Genomic DNA, 19,839 nt, shown 5'->3' on the forward strand with positions numbered 1-19,839 from the left:
GAAGTCCCTCAGCAAACTCTGAGGTTAGTAACTAACTCTCCCTCCTGTGTACCCCAAGCATTTTTCAAGCTGCTGGTTCTGTGTAGAAGAGCTGTTTGTTGTGCTATCTCTTTAAGGGTGGGGACTCCACTTTCTGTGGCCCTCTGGGCTCTCCCAGAGCTGAGCCTCCTGATTTTTAAAGTTCTAGGTTCTAAGTATTGCTTGTTCTAAGAATTCACAGAACTCGGCCCCACTGATTTCCAAAGCCAGATGCTGTGGGAATTCTTCTTCCCTGTGCAGGCTCCCCAGTGTGATAGTCTGTTTCTTGCCCCTCTCTGTGCCCATTGCTCCCTCCCTCAGGTGGCCAGAATAGCTCCCCACTGTATACTCCCTACCCTCTTCATCATGGCTTCTTCCCTACATTTAGTTCAGGAGTTTGTTCTGCCAGCATTCGGATTGTTTTCCTGGTTATTTGCACTGATGTGAGTGTTATTTAGTTTTATCTGTGGGACGAGGTGAGTTTAGGGTCCTTCTACTCTGCCATATTCCCTGGAAGTCCTAGAATAATCATTTTAACATCTTACATTGTCTATCTGTATTTTCTGATTTATAGTGACCAAATTGTCACATTAAAAGTGAAAGTTATTTATCTTTTTAATTTAAAGTTTTAATATTGCTGTGTCTACAGAAAACGCGTCCTAACTTTTAAGCAACTTTAGCCTATACATGTAGGTTTGCATGATAAGAGTCAACAGGTTTTTAAAGTAAAGTTGGTTTTTGTTAATTTTTTTCTCATCGACCAATTATTATTCATGAACAAAAAAGTCAAAATTCACCTACAAGGTTATATGACCTTAAGACCTTACTTAATTTTTGATAAGTTTGTGAGGCTTACATAAAGTAATTTGTAGAAAGTAATTAGCGACATCTGTTATGGCAATACTGGAGTAATAGTTCCTTGAAAAATCCTCTTATTTATACGAAATAAAAATGATGGACACAATATGCTTTTTTAATTCATAAATGTGTCAATTACCTGGAAAGAAAGTAAAGGTTCCTGATAGGCCAATATCTAAGTGAAAGACGGACCTCAAAGAAATAAGCAGATCTGGGAAGCTGGCTTTAACCCAGTGACCTTTTATTTGACTTTTTGAGACTTAAAGAACAGGATGAGAAAGGGAGAAAGCCTAGCCATGCTCCCAAGGAGGCTGTCCAAGAAGAGACCCATTTGCATGTTAAGAATCCCAATAAGAGACTAACTACATAAACTTGGAACCCAAAGAGTTTCACTCTTTACAACAAAGAAAATTACCTCTAATTATCCTCTGCACTGAATAAACAAAGGGTAGCTGAGAATTATAACTACAAGTCAGCCCTCGTGAATTTTCAAGCCACATTTAAACTTCCTGTGTAGTGGGGTGTAGTGGGAGTAGCCTCAAGCCAAGAATTTAATTTAAAATTATTCCAAAATAAGGTACCCCTAGGAACTAGACAAAAATAAAATCAAAAATCCTCTTTTAATCTTCTTTTAATCTTGTCCAATAAGTTTCAAAGATTAATCTTGCAAATAATCTGTAGCAATATTATAAAAATGTTTCAACTCATAGTCCAAAACTGTATATACTGAAAATATCAGGGAATAAATATATTAATATATTCATATAAATTTATGGTGGGGTTAAAAATGTGAGAAATTGGGCAAGATTATACAAAAAAGACCAAGAAATTTTGAGAAAGAACCAAAACAATTGGTATGAGTGAAGTACATATAATAACTGAAATTAAAACATCAGGATACCAGTTTAAAAGTAGATTAGATACAGTGGGAAAGAGAATAAGGGAACTTGAAGATAGAATGGAAGATATCACACAGAATATGGTTCAAAGAGACAAAAATCTAGAAAATATGAGATTAAGAGACAAAGAATTGAGTGAGAAGTTAAAACATAGAATCATCATTCTAGGAGGAATGAATAAGACAGTTCAGCAAGAAAAAATCAATGTAAACCAGAAATTGTATATCTTCAAACCAATAGAAGATCTGTAGAAATCTAACTTGTGATAGTTTGGCAAAAAAAGTATGGAAAAAGAGTAAAGATTTAACAGGTTTTTTATATTAGAAAATGTAACTTTGGCATAGCGTAGGATTTCATAAACAAGATTTAGAACACAGGAATATATCTAGAATATGGTATAACTGATCACTTTCATTTTAATATATTCAAGAAGATCTATACTTCAAAAGATAGCACTGAGAGGGAGACAGCCAAAGCATAAGAGACTCTTAAAAAACTGAGAACAAACTGAGAGTTGATGGGGGTTGGGAGGGAGGGGAGGGTGGGTGATGGGTATTGAGGAGGGCACCTTTTGGGATGAGCACTGGGTGTTGTGGGGAAACCAATTTGACAATAAATTTCATAGTTTAAAAAATGTGAAAACTGAAAACCAAAACAAACAAAAAAAAAAACCTGAGACTAAACTTAGGGCTAATGAGGGGTGGGAGGGAGGGGAAAGTGGGTGATGGGCATTGAGGAGGGCACCTGTTGGGATGAGCACTGGGTGTCGTATGGAAACCAATTTGACAATAAATTTCACATTAAAAAAAAAAAAAAGATAGCACTTAGAATTTGAAAAAAAAACAAAAAGCAGGAGAATGTATTTGTAAAACTCAGCTATCAAAGGACTAGTATCAAGAACATTTAAAGATGTTCTGTAAATCAATAAGGAAAAATAAGAACATATCATAGAAAAAATAAGGCAAAAATACAGGACCAGTAACTTTAAAAGGGAGCCGGGGAAAGTCCAATATAGCCTGTGAAAAATTGTGAAGGTCCAATATAGCCTTTATTTGCTGAAAGTCTAAAATGAAATTTCAGATGATTTGACTAAGCTAGTGGAGGACTTTAAGAGACCCATGAAAAATATTGGTCACTTGCACCCTGGAGTTTAAGGGACTTTGGGAGAGATTCACCACTTACTTGTGGTGAATTCTAAAAGCGAGAGCCGATGACTGGAATTTCCTCTGCCTTGTGGCAGATAGAAGAGCACATCTACTGGTGTAACAGCTGCATGTCCAGAGGGAGCTGGAACAAGGATTTATTCATGCTGTTTCAGTTGTAGGTTCCTCAGGAGGGAAGAGAAAATAAAATATTAGTACTTTGGTTATTTAAGAAGTTTTATTATATTGCATTCAAGTGCTGATATCTCTTTTATTTATTCTGCTTGGCATCTGCTATGATTCCAGAATCTGAGATGTCATACCCTGGTTCAGTGCTGCAAAATTTTCGGCTGTTGCCTCTTTTCAGTTTTCTTTGCCCACCTATTAGAATTGTGTAGAAAGTTAGATCCTTTCCCTTTCTCTGTCTCTTTTATTGCATATTGTCCATCTTTGTGCTTCAATTTAGTAATTACTTCAGATTTATATTCTAATTGCCTAATTCTCTCCTTCTCTGTATCTAATCTCATATTTAACCTATCCATTGAGTATTTAATTCCTTTTTTTCAAAGTTCTTTCTTGCTTCCTTTGAAATCTGCCTGCCTTTCTGTTATAATCTCTCTTTCCTTTCTCATGTTTCCACTACTTTTTTTTTTTTTTAATTTCTTTGATCATTGAAGCATGTTTCTGGTCTTTTTTAGGATTCTTTTTTTCTTTGTGCAATATGGATACATGGTTAGACTGAAATTTTTTCAGCTGTGAATTCATACTTGTATGATTAAATCTTTGGGTATTCTGAGAAATCTGGTTTGATAATGTGTTTCCTAAACAGAGAATATATTTTTTATGATAGGTGGCCCAGGATATTACTAATACAGAAGTACTTTAAATTAATCTCTCAGTTTAGGGATCTCCTGGATCCTGCAGGTAGAGATATTGAACTTCAGACTCTAATGTGGACTAGCTTTGGTTATAAGTTTTCAAGAATTTTTTGTATTCATAGCTAAGCCTGAGACAAAATGTCGTCTTCCTTTGTTTATGGGCAATAATGATCACTTCTGTGTTCCAATTCCAACCCTCCACCTTGACTCATCTCCTCCCCAAAATTATTACAATCTGAAACTTGAAGCTTCTGGCTACAGAAATGCTTACAGTACAGCAAGGATTTCAGTGCTAGATTATAGTCTGTGGGTGTTTCCTGTTCATAGTATGTGTATCTGTTTCCTGTTCATTTTGGGCACTGTTGGGTTTTTTCTTACTTTCTTAGAAGCTTGGCTATACTTTTGAAATATTTGTCATACTTTTAATAATTTTGTAAAAGAAGTATTTTTTAGGAAATTTAACAAGTTCTGTTGCCAAAAGCAGAGCTTCCAGTAATTTTTTTAATGTACTACCTTCCAATTTACCAGTTTGAAAATAAGATATTCAGAATTGATTGTAAGTAATCTGTATAATCATCTAGAAGACTTTTTTTTAGAAAAGAGGATCTAGGTAGGTTTTTATAATCCATTGTTCTGTTATGTGTGTTTCCTGTATAGTTCCCCATATATTTTTAATCATCTAGGAATCAGGGGGTCTTTATTATTTGAAATCCACCTAGGGTGTGCGTATGTATCAGCAAGTTGCATTATTTTAGTGACCTTATACCCTAGAAACACTTCTACCATGAATGCCTAACTTATTCCTCTGGATGCTTATGAAGATTTCAACTAAGCCTGTCTAGATATTTCTAAAGCAAGCCAGGAGACTTTGCCACAAACTCAGTTTTAAGAAAGGTAAGTTGTGGCTGTGATTTCAACCTGTAGCCAGTTCCTTCTTGCATTGACCGTTTTCTTGACTCTGTAGCAGAAATGTTCAGTGTTGTCTCTCAGTATAATATCTTTAAAATGTGAAAGACATAACAGGATGAAACTAAGGTACAAAGAGATCATCTGTATTCTTGTTGTTAGTCATTACCATATTGAAATGTGGCAAAACCCTGTATTTCATCAATCTCTAAGATGTGTATCTTTTCATTTTTTAATATCTATGCAGTTGGGATACAAGCTTGCACTTGATGGTATAACACTGAATTACAGATATTTTTATTTCCTAGTGGTGTACAAAATACAAAAAAAAAAGATGCATGTTATAATTAATGACACTTCATATTTAATGAAATACAACATTTGTAATTATTTCAGTCCCACTGGTGAAAATACTTGCCTATTTATTATTCTGAAGAAGTGATCTATTACCAGTGATATTTCTTCCTTTACAAAAAGTTACTGGAATGTTTTGGTATTCTATTCATAAGTGAGCCACAAATGCAAATGAAATCCAAAAATGTGTCAGTACTCATATATATTAAGCATCTACTATTTCCCATATATTCTGTTTGTAAATGCTCCTAATATTTTAAAACTCTTTTTTCCTCTGTCATAGAGTTTGTTTAGACCAAAGATAAAGATATTATGTCTTTGAAAGCTGAAAGATCACAAATGACGTTCGAAGATGTATTTGTCTCTGAAAAATTCAGTAACTTAGACATACTAACTCCACATATTTTAAGATTGTGGTTAAAATAGAACTATCCATCTGACACATAACACTGTTTAGAAGGAGTCAGATTACAAGTGCATGTTACCCTTGAGGTATTACATGTGCTTAAAAAGGATATTCAACGAAAAGCGTGTGAGTTATAAGGTAGAAAGCAGCATATTTATGGGGAAGAAATTTTAATGATCTTTTATTAACAACATCAACAAACATAAATTTAGCCCAAATCATGTGTAAATATAGCTCTGTGCTCTTCATACTGAAAAATTTAACATTTGGTTCTATGTTACATTCCAGAAAAATACAGGCTAGCAGTTGAGCAGATAGTGTATGAGAGGTGATAAAAATTACTAATTTGGAAGTGTTTACAGATTTTCTTGTCCTGGTGCCTGCCAAAGACTTCTGTATTTTATAGACCTTATCTTTCTACTCCCACAGTCTCTCAAAAATATGAGGCTAGTGTATCTCTACCAGGCTGGTTCCTACACATATCTTACCTTTTATAAAAATAAAATGAAAAGGAGGAAAGTCACAAAAAAAACATGTAGAACCTAATGATTATAGGCAAACACTCTTTAAACCCCCACCCAGATCAAAACCCAAACCTACCAGCTGCCCCCCCCCCCCCAGAACTTCCATGTGCCTTGTCCCAATTGTCTTCTCTCCACCTGGATATAACGACCAAACAGATTTCCTCTAGTAATCATTCCCTTGCATGGTATTATGGTTTCATCACACTGATATTCGTCTCTAAAATCTTTAGTTTAGTTGTGCCCATTTTAATGTGTGTTAACATCTCTTTGAATTTACAGATAACCCTGCAATTCTTTAGAGAGGTGCTCATAGTCTAGATTTTGCTGATTGCCTTCTCATGGTGCAGTTCACTTTCTTCTGACATAAAAATGTTGCTTTTGGAAAGTCTCACGGTGATCCAGTTTTGGATGGTTTTTTTTTTTTTTAATATTGTTTAATGTTTATTTTTGAGAGAGAGCAAGAGAGAGAGAGAACAAGTGGGGGAGAAGAAGACAGAGCGGGAGACCCAGAATCCAAAGCAGGCTTCAGGCTCCAAGCTGTCAACACACAGCCTGATGTGGGGCTTGAACCCACGAACTGTGAGATCATGACCCAAGCCAAAGTCAGTCACTTAACCAACTGAGCCACCCAGGTGCCCCTGGGTTGGTTTGTTTTTTTTTTAACCCCACAAGTCATTTGCTCTTTATGTCTAAGTGTGCAAAGAATTTGTTTCTTTGGCTTTTAAAGCCCAATAATTTTATAGAAATGTGCCTTGATGTTTGTTCTGAGCTAATATTTTTAGGTATATGGTGTGCTTTGGTCAATCTAAAATTCTCAATAGGCAGGAATTAATAAGCAAAAGCATTTATTTGGGAACAAAGAATTGCCATTTGGGGTATACAGATTTGGGTAGCAATCCAAATAGTGTCCCCTAGGGAACAAGATTCAGGGATTTTTAATGACAAAATGATAATGCCCTTATAAGTTGTTTACAAAGAATTTTGATTGATGTTGGGTACAGAACACTAATCTTACCTAAACGTAATTAGTTGCTAAGGCTATCACTAAGCAAGAGTCTCATACAGTGGCAAGTTATAGGTGTTCTTGCAGAATCCTCGATTATCTGTGGTTTGGCCCAGTTCAAAAGTTCATGGTTCCGCCTATGAGATGGTATGCATAAGGCTCACCTCCTTAATGATCTTCCGCTTCCATTTTACAACCCTTGACATCCATGACTTCATTTTATTTCACCTTTCACACTTTGAATATCTAATTTCAAGTCTTCATATTTCAGAAAAGCATTCTTAGGGTGCCTGGGTGGCTCAATCAGTTAAGCATCTGACTCTTGATATCAGTTTAGGTCATAATCTCGCAGTCATGATATCAAGCCCTGAGTCAGACTCTGTTCTGACAGAGTGGAACCTGCTTGGGATTCTTTCTCTCCCTATCTCTCTGCCCCTCCCCAACTCATGCTTGCTCTCTCTCAAAAAAAAAAACAAATTAATTAAAGCATTTTTGAATAATAAAGTCTAGTGTTGGCACTGTTCCTGTAATGGTTTCGGTACTTCTTTAAGAACTCTAGGGGCACCTGGGTGGCTCAGTTGGTTGAGTGTCCAACTTCGACTTAGGTCACAGTTCGTGAGTTTGAGCCCTACATCGGGCTCTGTGCTGATAGCTCAGAGCCTGGAAGCTGCTTCGGATTCTGTGTCTCTGTCTCTCTTTGCCCCTCCCCTGCTCATTCTCATTCTCTCTCTCTCTCTCTCTCTCTCTCAAAAGCAAATAACCATTAAAGAAATTAAAAAAAAAAAAAAGAACTCTATTATAGTGCGTTGAGTATTCTTTGTCTTCAATATTTGTCATTTTTTCTCCAGTCTTTTTGCTTTTCCTTATTTCCTTTTGATTTTTAAAAAACTGCCTCCTTTTTATTTTTATTTATTAAGGTATTATCTGTTATGTTTATGTGTTCTTGTGTTCCTTCTAACTTAGACTTAATTTCTGAAATAATTTTCTTCTGTGTCTAATTCTTTTCTGAATTTTGTCACCTTGTTTCTGAGATAATCTGATTCCTGTTGTTCTTTCATTTTTTCAGTTTCTTTTCTCCATTCTTTTCTCATTTTAAAATACTTAGATATACTTTTCATCTGTTTTGTGAACTTTGTCTTTCTGGTGTGCTTTCATTGTCTGCAGTAACGGTGTTCTGCTCTTTAATTTCCATTTTCTTATAATACATTATATAAAATTGAACCTTAATACTTTTCTGTATCCTACTTTAAAAAATATTAATTTTCCTGAATTTTTAAAAGATGCCTATGTACATAATACTTTTTCTGGCTTCACAGAGCTCCTTTGTCAGAGGCTGTCTTGTAGTATTGAAAAAATTTAGTGACTTTCCCTCTGAGAGTTCCTGGCTCTGTTACTCTTCCCTCCTTTTAAGTGAATCTTCTTTTCTTTAAAATCTCTGTGACCCTGTCCTGCTCAGCTTTGATTTGACTCCCCACAGTTTCCCTTCAATGTGGGGCCCTCCTAGCTTACAGTATTAGCTAGTTGATTTTAAGAGTCCACGGGTCCTCCACGGTTCCAGCCCTATAGGCTTTACTAGGATATTTATGTTCACCCACTTTTGGATAAAACTCTTTCCAGGTTTAGCTGATGTTCTCAAGTCAACTAATTATGCTTTCTAGTGAATATTTGTTAGCTGTCTTGGAGTCCTTTTGTCCTCGGGTCTGTCACACAGCCCATTACTTCCCTTTGTTTCTTCCTGTATACCCAGTGGTACCATGACGTGCAGATTTTGTATCTGTCAGTGATTTTATTCTTACCCACTTGTAATCTGAGTTTCATGATAATCCCTTCAAATCTAGTTTTGTTGTATTTGTTGGTGGTGGGGGTTTTGTTGTTGTTCTTATCTGTTCTTATCTGCCTTTGTGAGTGGATTCCAGGAGTTTCAAAAGCTATGCCACCAATGTGGCCATCTTCCCCAAATCCTCCTGTTATGATTTTTCTAGGTTCTACACTTCTGTGATGCAGAATAAGGGAATTGGCCCAGGTGACTAGGTGGTGGCTTATGGTGGCTTCACCCATATATATACAAAGATCTGGGGGAGAAAAAGGGAAAAGGAAATAAAATCAGGTTAGAGACTGAAAAGGAATTTTGAAGAGGTTCTGGAAAATGAAATGATCTGGAAGAGGATATGGCTTAAAGAATTCAGAGGTTATAAATAGGAATGCAAGAAGTTGGGTCCCCTGTGCTATCCTTGATGAGAAATAAATCAAGAATAGAAACACTTTTTAATTTCTTTTGCAGGTGAACTTCACATTTTGTTTTGTTTTGTTGGTTGGTTGGCTTTTGTGTTTTTTTTCTTCTAAGATTTTATTTAAATTCAAATTAGTTGACATGTAGTATTGGCTTCAGGAGTAGTTTGAGTGTTTGTTTTCTGTTGTTAAGAGTCTCTGATGGTTTGCTTGCCTCTGTTTTTTCCCCCTTCCCTTATCTTCATCTGTTTTGTTTCTTAAATTCCAAATGAGTAAAATCAAATGGTAATTGTCTTTCTCTGACTGACCTCTTTTGCTTAGCATAATACACTCTAGCTCCATCCACATTGTTGCAAATGGCAAGATTTCATTCTTTTTGGTGGCTGAGTAATGTATACCACACCTTTATCCATTAATCAGTTGATGGATATTTTGGGCTCTTTCCATGATTTGGCTATTGTTGATAATGCTGCTGTAAATACTGGGGTGCATGTGTCCCTTGGTATTTGTATATCCTTTGGATAAATAGGTAGTACTGCAATTTCTGGGTCATAGGGTAGTTAGATTTTTAATTTTTTTTAAATAGTTTATTGTAAAGTTAGCTAACATACAGTGTATACAGTGTAGTCTTGGCTTTGGCAGTGATTCCTATGGTTCACCACTTACATACAGCACCCAGTGCTCATCCCAACAAATGTCCTCCTCAATGGTCATCTCCCATTTTCCCTGAACACCCAGTCCCATCAACCCTCAGTTCTTTGTATTTAAGAGTCTCTTATGGTTTGCCTCCCTCTCTATTTGCAACTTATTTTTCCTTCCCTTCCCCTATGTCTTATGTTAAGTTTCTCAAATTCCAGATATGAGTAAAAACATATAATACCTGTCTTTTTCTGACTTATTTCACTTGGCATAATACACTCCAGCTCCATCCACATTGTTGCAAATGGCAAGATTTGATTCTTTTTCATCACCGAGTAGTATTCCATTGTATGTATATACCACTTCTTTATCCATTCATCATCTGAGTGACATTTGGGCTCTTTCCATAATTTGGTTATTGTTGGTAGTGCTACTATAAACATTGTGATATATGTGTCCCTACAAATCAGCACTCCTGTAGCCTTGGGATAAATTCCTAGTAGTGCTATGGCTAGGTCGTAGGATAATTCTATTTTTAATTTTTCGAGGAACCTCCACACTGTTTTCCAGAGTGGCTGCACCAGTTTGCATTCCCGCCAACAGTGCAAGAGGGTTCCCATTTCTCCACATCCTCGGCAACATCTGTTGTTTCCTGAGTTGTTAATTTTAGCCATCTAACTGATGTGAGGTGGTATCTCATTGTGGTTTTGCTTTGTATTTCCCTGATGATGAGGGATGTTGAGCATCTTTTCATGTGTCTGTTAGCCATCTGGATGTCTTCTTTGGAAAAGTGTCTATTCATGTCTTCTACCCATTTCTTCACTGGTTTGTTTTTCAGGTGTTGAGTTCAATAAATTCTTTATAGATTTTGGATACTAACCCTTTATCTGATGTGTCATTTGCAAATATCTTCTCCCATTCCATCAATTACCTTTTAGTTTTGTTAACTGTTTCCTTTGCTGTGCAGAAGCCATTTATTTTGATGAGGTCCCAGTAGTTCACTTTTGCTTTTGTTTTCCCTGCCTACAGTGATGCATCTAGTAAGAAGTTGCTCCAACCCATGTCAAAGATGTTGCTGCCTGTTTTCTTCTCTAGGATTTTGATGGTTTCCTGTCTCATATTTAGGTCTTTCACCATTTGGAATTTGTTTTTGTGTATGATTTAAGAAGTGGTCCAGTTTCATTCTGCATATCACTGTCCAGTTTCTCTAACACCATTTGTTGAAGAGACTGTCTTTGTTCCATTCTTTCCTGCTTTGCCAAAGATTGATTGACCTTATAGTCGTGGGTCCATTTCTGGGTTCTCTGTTCTGTTCTATTGATCTATGTGTCTATTTTTGTGTCAGTACCATACTGTCTTGATCACTACAACTTTGTAATACAGCTTGAAGTCTGGAATTGTGATGCCTCCAGCTTTGGTTTTCTTTTTCAGCATTACTTTGAGTATTTGGGGTCTTTTCTGGTTCCATACAAATTTTAGAATTGTTTGTTCTAGCTTTGTGAAAAATGCTGGTGTTATTTTGATAGGCCTTGCATTGAGTGTGTAGATTGCTTTGGGTAGTATAGACATTTTACTTTGTGTCTTCTTCAATTCTTTCATAAGTGTTCTATAGTTTTCAGAGTACAGATCTTTTCCCTCTTTGGTTAGGTTTATTCCTAGGTATTTTATGGTTTTTAATGCAATTGTAAGTGCAATCAATTCATTGATTTCTCTTTCTGCTGCTTCATTGTTGGTATATAGAAATGCAACAGATTTCCAAATGGTGATTTTATATCCTGTGACTTTGCCGATTTCATGTATCAGTTCTAGTAATTTTTAGTGGAGTCTTTCAGATTTTCTACATAGAGTATTATGTCATTTGCAAAGAGTGAAAGTTTGACCTCCTCGTTGCTGATTTGGATGCCTTTTATTTCTTTTTGTTGATGATTTCTGAGAGTAGGACTATGTTAAACAACAGTGGTGAGAGTGGACATCCCTGTTGTGTTCCCGATCTCAGGAGGAGAGCACTCAGTTTTTCCCACTGAGGATATTAGCTGTGGGTCTTTCATATATGGCCTTTATGCTATAGAGGTATGTTCCTTCTGTCCCTATTTTGAGGGTTTTTATCAAGAAAGGATGTTGTAATTTGTCAAATGCTTTATCTTCATCTATTGAGAGGATCATAGGGTTCTTATCCTTTCTTTTATTAATGTGGTATATATCACATTGGTTGACTTGCAGATATTGAACCAGCCTTGCATCCCAGAAATAAATCCCACTTGATGATGGTGAATAATTCTTTTAATGTACTTTTGGATTCGATTTGCTAGTATCTTGTTGAGAGTTTTTGCATCCACTGAAATCCACATTTTTAACTGACCCTTCTCAAAGCTTGAATCCCATGAGTCACAGCTTCAATATGGTAAGAAATATGTGTGTAAAAGTTACACATTTCTGAATAAGAAAGATAACAGATGTGCAGTACAAAATATACGTAGAAGGAACTCCAAAAAATTAGTATTTGTGAAGAGTCTGCTACACACTGAACACCAACCTATAATTATCCCAGCAAAATTCTGAAGTGAACTGTTTTCACAGCATTCAAGTTCAGGCCTTGTGAATTTTGAGCCAATTACCTATGCATTACACTTTGTAATATCCGTACTCCAATGGATTGATAGCAATGATGAACATTTATCAGAAACTATAAGCTAGACATGTGCTAGCATGTGCTTGACATGTGCTTTACAGGCTCTATTTCGTTCAATCCTCACTAGTTTATGAGATGGACTGTTCTTACCTGTAGTGAGGGAAACAGGGACTTAGGTTGAATACTTCCCCAAGCTCACACTCCTGTTGAGTAGCATAACACTGATTAGAACTTAGGTGTAACTGTCTTCAAACCCAGATTCTTAATCACCACACTGTGTTATTAGATGTGATGAATGTGACCCAAGACTTCATGTGTTAGCTCTTAACCCTCATTTTGGGTCAACTCTCCCACCTTCAAATGCAGGTTTTGGGTTTTTTTTTTTTTTTTTTTTTTTTGGTTTTGCCAAAATTCCACTTGTTTGAAGAAGATCACTTCGCAGCAGAATGAGATTCTTCTTTGGGCATAGACATTCAAGGGGCCATATGTTCTTGTTAGAGTCTCCTGTTGTAAAATACAACAATAGCAGGAGCCAGAGGAAAGAAGCCTACATGAAATCAATCTTTGATAACTTCAACATGAGCCCTCTACAGTGGAGTTTGCCATTGTAAAGATGTTAAATTATACGACTCATCTCCAAAGTATTTTCTGCTTTCAAACTATAGAATAGCTAGTTAAGATGGGGCTTCAAAATTGTTGAAATTTATTGGTTATTTAGTAACATTTTATTCCACGATTAGAGCCTTGTTTTTTTCTTTCACTAACCTGCAAATCTATAATTCCTTGAATCCTTGGGAATCTGCATGTGAAAATATTGTAATCTCTCATTTTGCTCTCTAAAATTTCTAAAGACCTATCTGGAATTAACCTCAGTCAATTTTTAAGACTCTGAATTAAGGACCAGTTACTTATTTATTTATTTTTTATTTTTTAAGGGTTAAATTTGATATAGTATTCTCCCAGTTTAAAAGAAAAGTCATTTAAAATGAAAGTCTAAGAATGTCTAAAGAAATAGGACATAGATAAAGCAGTGTAAACCAGCTACTATTTTTTAAATTTTTTTCAACGTTTATTTATTTTTGAGAGATAGAGGCAGAGCACGAGTTGGGGAGGGGCAGAGAGGGAGAGGGAGACACAGAATCTGAAACGGTTTCCAGGCTCTGAGCTGTCAGCACAGAGCCCAACGACATGGGGCTTGAACTCGGGAATGGTGAGATCATGACCTAGGCCAAAGTCGGAGGCCCAACCAACTGAGCCACCCAGGCGCCCCCAGTTACTGTTTTTAAATGGCAACAGTTTGCGGGGGAGTAGAAAAAGAAAAAGATAACCTTATCCTTGTAAAAGTGAAGTTTTTCTGTTACAGAAGCAGGCACAGACGTCTCACACAAGAACAGGGATAGCTGCAGGGGCTTAGATCAAAAGGAAGTCAGAAGCCCTCACCCCTCCCCCCCTCCCCCCCTCCCCACTAAGTCCGATTGCATCTGATCTCATAAACAAGAAGACACTGAGGCTGGATGTCACCGACCTGATTAATTTTCATGTAGGGCAAATACAAACAGGGAAGACTGATGCTCTGATTTTCCTAATTAACTGAGATGATTCATGGTGGGTTAATAGCCGGGATCTCTACTCTTCCATCACCCTGATGGGCAGGGGCTTGCTTTCTGAGAAATGATCTGACAATTAAGATGCACAGGCAGTGCCCTAAGAAACCTGATATTTAAAGGACTGTGCTTCTAATGCTAGTGTTTTTCCTTGAATAAATCCTCACCCTGTCCCAGCTCCATATAAAAGAAATAGGCGGATTGTTCACAGTGTGGCTTTCTAAAGGCACAAACGGAAATATTAATGCTAGTTTGTTAACAATTTCCGCTTCAAGATTAAATGACCGTTGTCAAAGACATGAATAAACAGTATTGGGATCTGAGAAACATATAATTAACCTTCATTTGCCTATAACCTTTCCAATAGACATAAAGGACTAAACTGTTTTTGAAAAAAGTGGCAGAATCTGGATATCAGGTACCATCTGTACGTGTTTTTGCTGCTTTCGTAGACGAGTGGATGTTCTTTCTGCCAGTTTCTCGCATTCTGGATTTTGCTCAAAGGAATGTGTATCTTAAGCCAACATACTAGTCTTCGGGGAGTTCAGCATGCAAAGACCCCTTTTTGTACCTGCACAACCAACACATTTGTTGAGAATAAAGAGGACCAGGCTTTGACATTTTCCAGCTTGTTATCTATTTAATTTTCCATCTGCTTCTTTTGCCACCACCTTCCAAAGGAACATCTGCTGCACGTCCCAGAGAAGGAAAGGGGGATTGAATCCATGCCACCTGGGTCTGCAGTCCTAAACCTTGGGATTCAGATGAAGGGAAGGAAAGAAGACTAACACATGGTCCAGAAAATGAAATGAGGACAGTCTGTTAAGAACAAAGCTTTATTTCCATTTATTGCAGAGCCCACACGACCAGACAGGCTGGACAGCAGTGTCTGCCCCTGGCAAGGGTGAGAGGCAGGGGGAAGCAGCTGGTGCCTGGGGGAAGGCAAAAATAGTTTCTGATGCCCAGATACGTCCTCTGGTGCCTGAATCTACAGGTAGCGTCCTGTTGTGCACATACCCTTTAAACATTTAAGCACCATGCTATGAGCTGGGCTTTGTTCTGGGCATTCTGGAGGCAGAGATGATTATAAGGTATATTTCCTACCTTTATGGGTTCTTTTAATGTTTATTTATTTATTTTAAGAGGGAGAGAGAGAGAGAGAGAGATAGCATATGCACAAGTGGGAGAGAGACAGAGAGAGGGAGAGAGAATCCAGGCAGGCTCCGTGCTGTCCCTGCAGAGGCGGACATGGGGCTCAGTCCCACGAACCATGAGATCATGACCGGAGCCAAAATCAAAAGTCAGAAGCTCAACTGATTGAGCCCCCCAAGCACCTCTTATTTCCCACCTTTAAAGAGCTCGCCTGGGATGTGGGAGATGGGCAAGTAGAACAGCATTATAATATACAGTGATAAATTGCATATTAACCAGTTCCTCTGGCTCAGAACACAGAGAAGGGAAAGGAAGTGTGCCTAATCCCATGAAGCAAAGTGGTAGATCAGGGAAAGGAAAGGCTCTACCAAGGCGGTGCCATGAGTGGAGTCTGGAAGGATAAACAGGAATATTAGAAAACAAGCTGTTTTAGGGGCACCTGGGTGGCTCAGTCAGTTGAGCGTCAGACTTCAGCTCAGGTTATGATCTCACAGTTCGTGAGTTTGAGCCCTGTGTTGGGCTCTGTGCTGACAGCTCAGGGCCTGGAGCCTGCTTCCGATTCTGTGTCTCCCTCTCTCTCTGCTCCTCCCCTGCTCACACTCTGTCTCTCTCTCAAAAATAAATAAAGATAAAGATAAAGAAAAGAAAAGAGAAAAGAAAAGAAAGAAAGAGGCTCTTTTCTCATGATCCAGGGGTGGTAGCACATAACAGCCAATCTTTGTATTGACTCAAAGAACTGAGTCCCCCAAAACCTTAACCCCATCTCCCACCCCTCTCAGTGTCAAGGCATCAGCCATTCACAGTGTACTAGCTGGTTGTGCCACCTCTTAATGTTGTCTGAAGAATCACTCGTGACGATAGCAAACTCTCATCAGAGGGAGACAGATGTCTCAGTATCGCAATCACTTCTTACTTTGCTGCCATGGAATAGCCAGTTGTCAGATTTTAACTGTCCTTAAGTATTGCACTCAAACGTCACCCAAATCGTAATATGTTAAGACCACAATAGCTAATGCAATCAATTTTTAGACTTAGAGGAGTTTTTCTACAATCAAATATTGAGTGAGTTATCTGTTGCAGGCACCATGAGGCCCACAGTGGTATAAGGTGTGACCTTTGAGTCTAAGAAGCTAAAATCTGATTGCAATGATATGCGATTAGTTCTGTCATCCTGACATGACACTTAGCATTTAACTGAGGAAAGAGCCAGGCTGATGGGACAATGCGTTGCTCAGTAAATGTACACTTCCTTCACCTTACAGGCTGTCTCCAAATAGGTATAAAACTTCATAGTTTGGCTTTGGATTAGTCGTGGTGTATACTGAGATGCAAATGTAATGGCATAATCTCTGACTACACCATTACGCTGTCTTGGCATTTTAATAAATTGTTTTTATTTTTAAAAAAATGTTTTAAATAAATTCTATTTTAAAACTATGCTTTCTCAAAAGGGAAATGACTAGGGGGAAAGAATCAAGCACATGCCTTTTTTTCTATCACATTTTCTTCTCAAAAGAAAGTTTTTCTCAGTTTAAAAAAAAACACATCGAGAAATAATTTTTTGAAGTTTTTATTGCTACTAAGTAGTAATCTATTTGATAAAACTAAATATGTGGTGTGTTTTTACCTTGAATTAACTCACAAAAACTCTTAGGTTATTATAAGCATGTAATGTTTTGGTTTATGGTTAGTTTCTTAGGTGGAGTTTAAAGGCATGAACATTTTTATATTTCAAATCGGATCATTAGATAGGGTAGATAAGGGAATTTTCTGTGTTCACCTACAAGAATGCACTCAAAAAGAAACTGATAATTGAGGCATTTTATGATTTCAAAATAGGAATGAAATGAAGGTTTCTAGGGCAGTATGTGGTTCTGCTATCAGAAGAAAATTCCGAAGTAATTTCCATCAGGAGGCCACAATCCAGTATTTCCTAATTCCGAGTTGGTGGAAACACAGACCATTTTGAGATGGAATATATGCCTGAGTTATAGCCTGATTTGTAAATGAGAAAACTGAGACCCAGAGAGATTAAATAACTACATCTTGTTTTTTCTGAGTTTCTAGCCATGACATGAGATGTCCCAGCACCTCGTAACTTCCGGCATTATCTTGTCACGGTCGCTCTTTTCAGTTTTGTATTTTCAACTGTGAAAAGTCATCTAGGGACAGAGCTAGATAAATCTGTTTCTTAGCTGAACTTGTATGTATCATTCCCACCCAATAATCTAGAAAATGAGTTTTCACTGGCTGGTCTCATGCCATGAAAGAGTGGCTTGGGCAGCTGGATTCCATGCCAACCTGATTTTCATTTCTTTCCTGGTTCTCCCTGAGACTGTAGAAGAGAACAGCAGGTAGCACCATGTACAGCCCACCTGTCTCCCAAAACTAAGCTTGGCAAGTACGGCTATTCTGTATGCAATGATCTCCGGGTAGACTTGGGGCTGTTTGAAGGAACAGTGCTTTTGTGGCATTTAGATACAATTGAGCTTCAGGTAGGTTCGTGAGGGAGGGACATGAGCAGATTTAGCAAACTGTTTAAATATTCCATGCCTAACATTTTCTGAGTTTGGGGATAACTACACATAATTTCCTTTGGCTTCAGTATAATACAGATCAGGCATAATAAATACATCAAGAGGGAACTAAGCCAGTTGCTGAAACGTGACTTCATTTAGTTGATAATGGAGAAAATACATGATGGTGTGGTTGTTACTTAAATGAAGCACAGAACAAGCTGAGTTAATCACATTCCAACCTTTTTTTTTTTCTCCAGAGAATATTCTTTTCCTTTTATACATATGCCTGTTCCATAATTCTGCTTGTTTTGTCCTTTTTCCTTATGTTGATGCATGTGCAGTGGAAGATGAGAGATATTCCTGTGGTCTCTGCAGCTCTTATATTCAACTGCTGGTGGTTGAATAGAGCTCTGCCCCAGCCTCCAGGGCCGACATGTCTGCCTTTGTTTCTCCTCGAGGATTGATCTGAGATTGCTGGGTACATGGGGGAAAACGATTCTTGGATATTTTTTCCTTCCCATACTTGTAACTGCCTTTGTTTGGTCATCTTTAGGACTACCAAGAGGCCTCCAACTTGGAACAATTTGTAACTCGATTTTTATTGAAGGAGACCTTGAATCAGCTTCAGTCTCTCCAGAATTCTCTGGAATGTGCCATGGAAACTACTGAGGAGCAAACCCGTCAGGAAAGGCAAGTTAAATATTTTCATATGGTGTCTTGCTACTTACTGTGAAATACCAGTTGCGGGGCATTTATGCTTAAACTAATGAAAACTAAAAATGAAAATTAATCAATTTAAATGGAATGACAGGAACCACCGTTGGGTTCTTGCCTTATATTTTCCTCTACAAGAGGCCATTCTACTTTTACTGTCCATCAATTATTCAACAAATTTAAATTGAGGATTTAATAGATGAAGAAGTCTTTAAAAGACACTGCGGTAACATAAAGATACATTTTACAAAGTCCTGACTTTTCAGGAGGCTAAAATCTAATACGTAAATAAGACGTGAAGAGTCAAACCGTAATGCACGGTGCAAAGTGATACTTATCATACAGAAGGGGGAAAAACTTGCCAAGAATTTAGGAAAAGCAAAAGGTTAAATATGGAGAGAGAGTGAAAGACAATTGTGTGGAATTTCCTGATGGGATTTGGGCTCATCTTGCAAATGAGTATTATGTGAAAATGTGGAAGTGATAGAAAAGAGACCAAGAGGCCAAATGAACTGGATGTACCTGGGGACTTGGGAGTAGAATCAGCCTTTTTATTTAAGGAAATAGAGAAAAATGGATGGTAGGAAAAGTTTTCAAAAGTCAGGACCACCAAGTAATATCACGGAGAAGATAAGTAATGAGATTATAAAAGCTATATAAATAAAGGTGCTAATGCTAAAGAGAAACCTGAATTAGAAATGTGTAAAGCAGACAAAAATTATTCCAACCAGCAGTTGGTACTCTCTTGAGTTACCATTGTTTATACCTTGCAAGCTAGAGAAGGGCTTGGCAAAACTCATGCTTATGCAACATATTTTTGCATGTGTTACTTCAAACCTAGATATGTGACCATCTAACTTTTTGCATTTTAAGTTAGGGAGAACCACACAGTAGCTTTTTTGAACAGGCTGCTAATAAAGTACTCGGTAGGGCCAATTTTTCTAAACAAATTAATGGATACATAATCATTAGGACATCTCAGAGAAACAGTGGAATTTTCAACCATGTGTTTACAATGTCAAAATGAGTGAGCACCACCAAATCCTAACAAAAAAGCCTCTAATCTCCAATCTAATGAGCTTGTGCAGCTGATGAACATGGGTGTGCGCTCTTCAATGGATCTGTGGAGCATTTTCACATTATAAACTTCTTTCCACTGCATTGAGTGATTCCATCTCAAATGGCAGGTGTAACAGAGAGCTTTAGAAAAGCAGCCAGCCAGTTCCGCAAGTTTGAGCAGAGGATAACGGAGTATCTTGAAACACAGTGATACTGATTTCAGGTTCCAAACGGGAAGTTAAGGTTGGTTTCTTGGTTGTGTCTAGATTTTCTTGTCGCAAAATAGATTCTCCCTTTTTAGAGTCA

At 37.5% G+C, this 19,839-nt stretch overlaps 1 protein-coding gene across 1 annotated transcript in view; it reads left to right on the forward strand.

The window, feature by feature from the left end:
- Positions 1-19,839, forward strand: part of NECAB1 (N-terminal EF-hand calcium binding protein 1) — a 193,812-nt gene that overhangs the window by 128,059 nt on the left and 45,914 nt on the right. The window contains exon 6 of the mRNA XM_078441947.2: positions 18,314-18,450. Within this exon, the coding sequence (XP_078298073.1) occupies positions 18,314-18,450 (137 nt within the window). The remainder of the gene's footprint in view (positions 1-18,313; positions 18,451-19,839) is intronic.

Source organism: Panthera onca, chromosome F2 (assembly GCF_046562875.1).
Source record: "Panthera onca isolate mPanOnc1 chromosome F2, mPanOnc1 haplotype 2, whole genome shotgun sequence".
NCBI lineage: Eukaryota > Metazoa > Chordata > Mammalia > Carnivora > Felidae > Panthera > Panthera onca.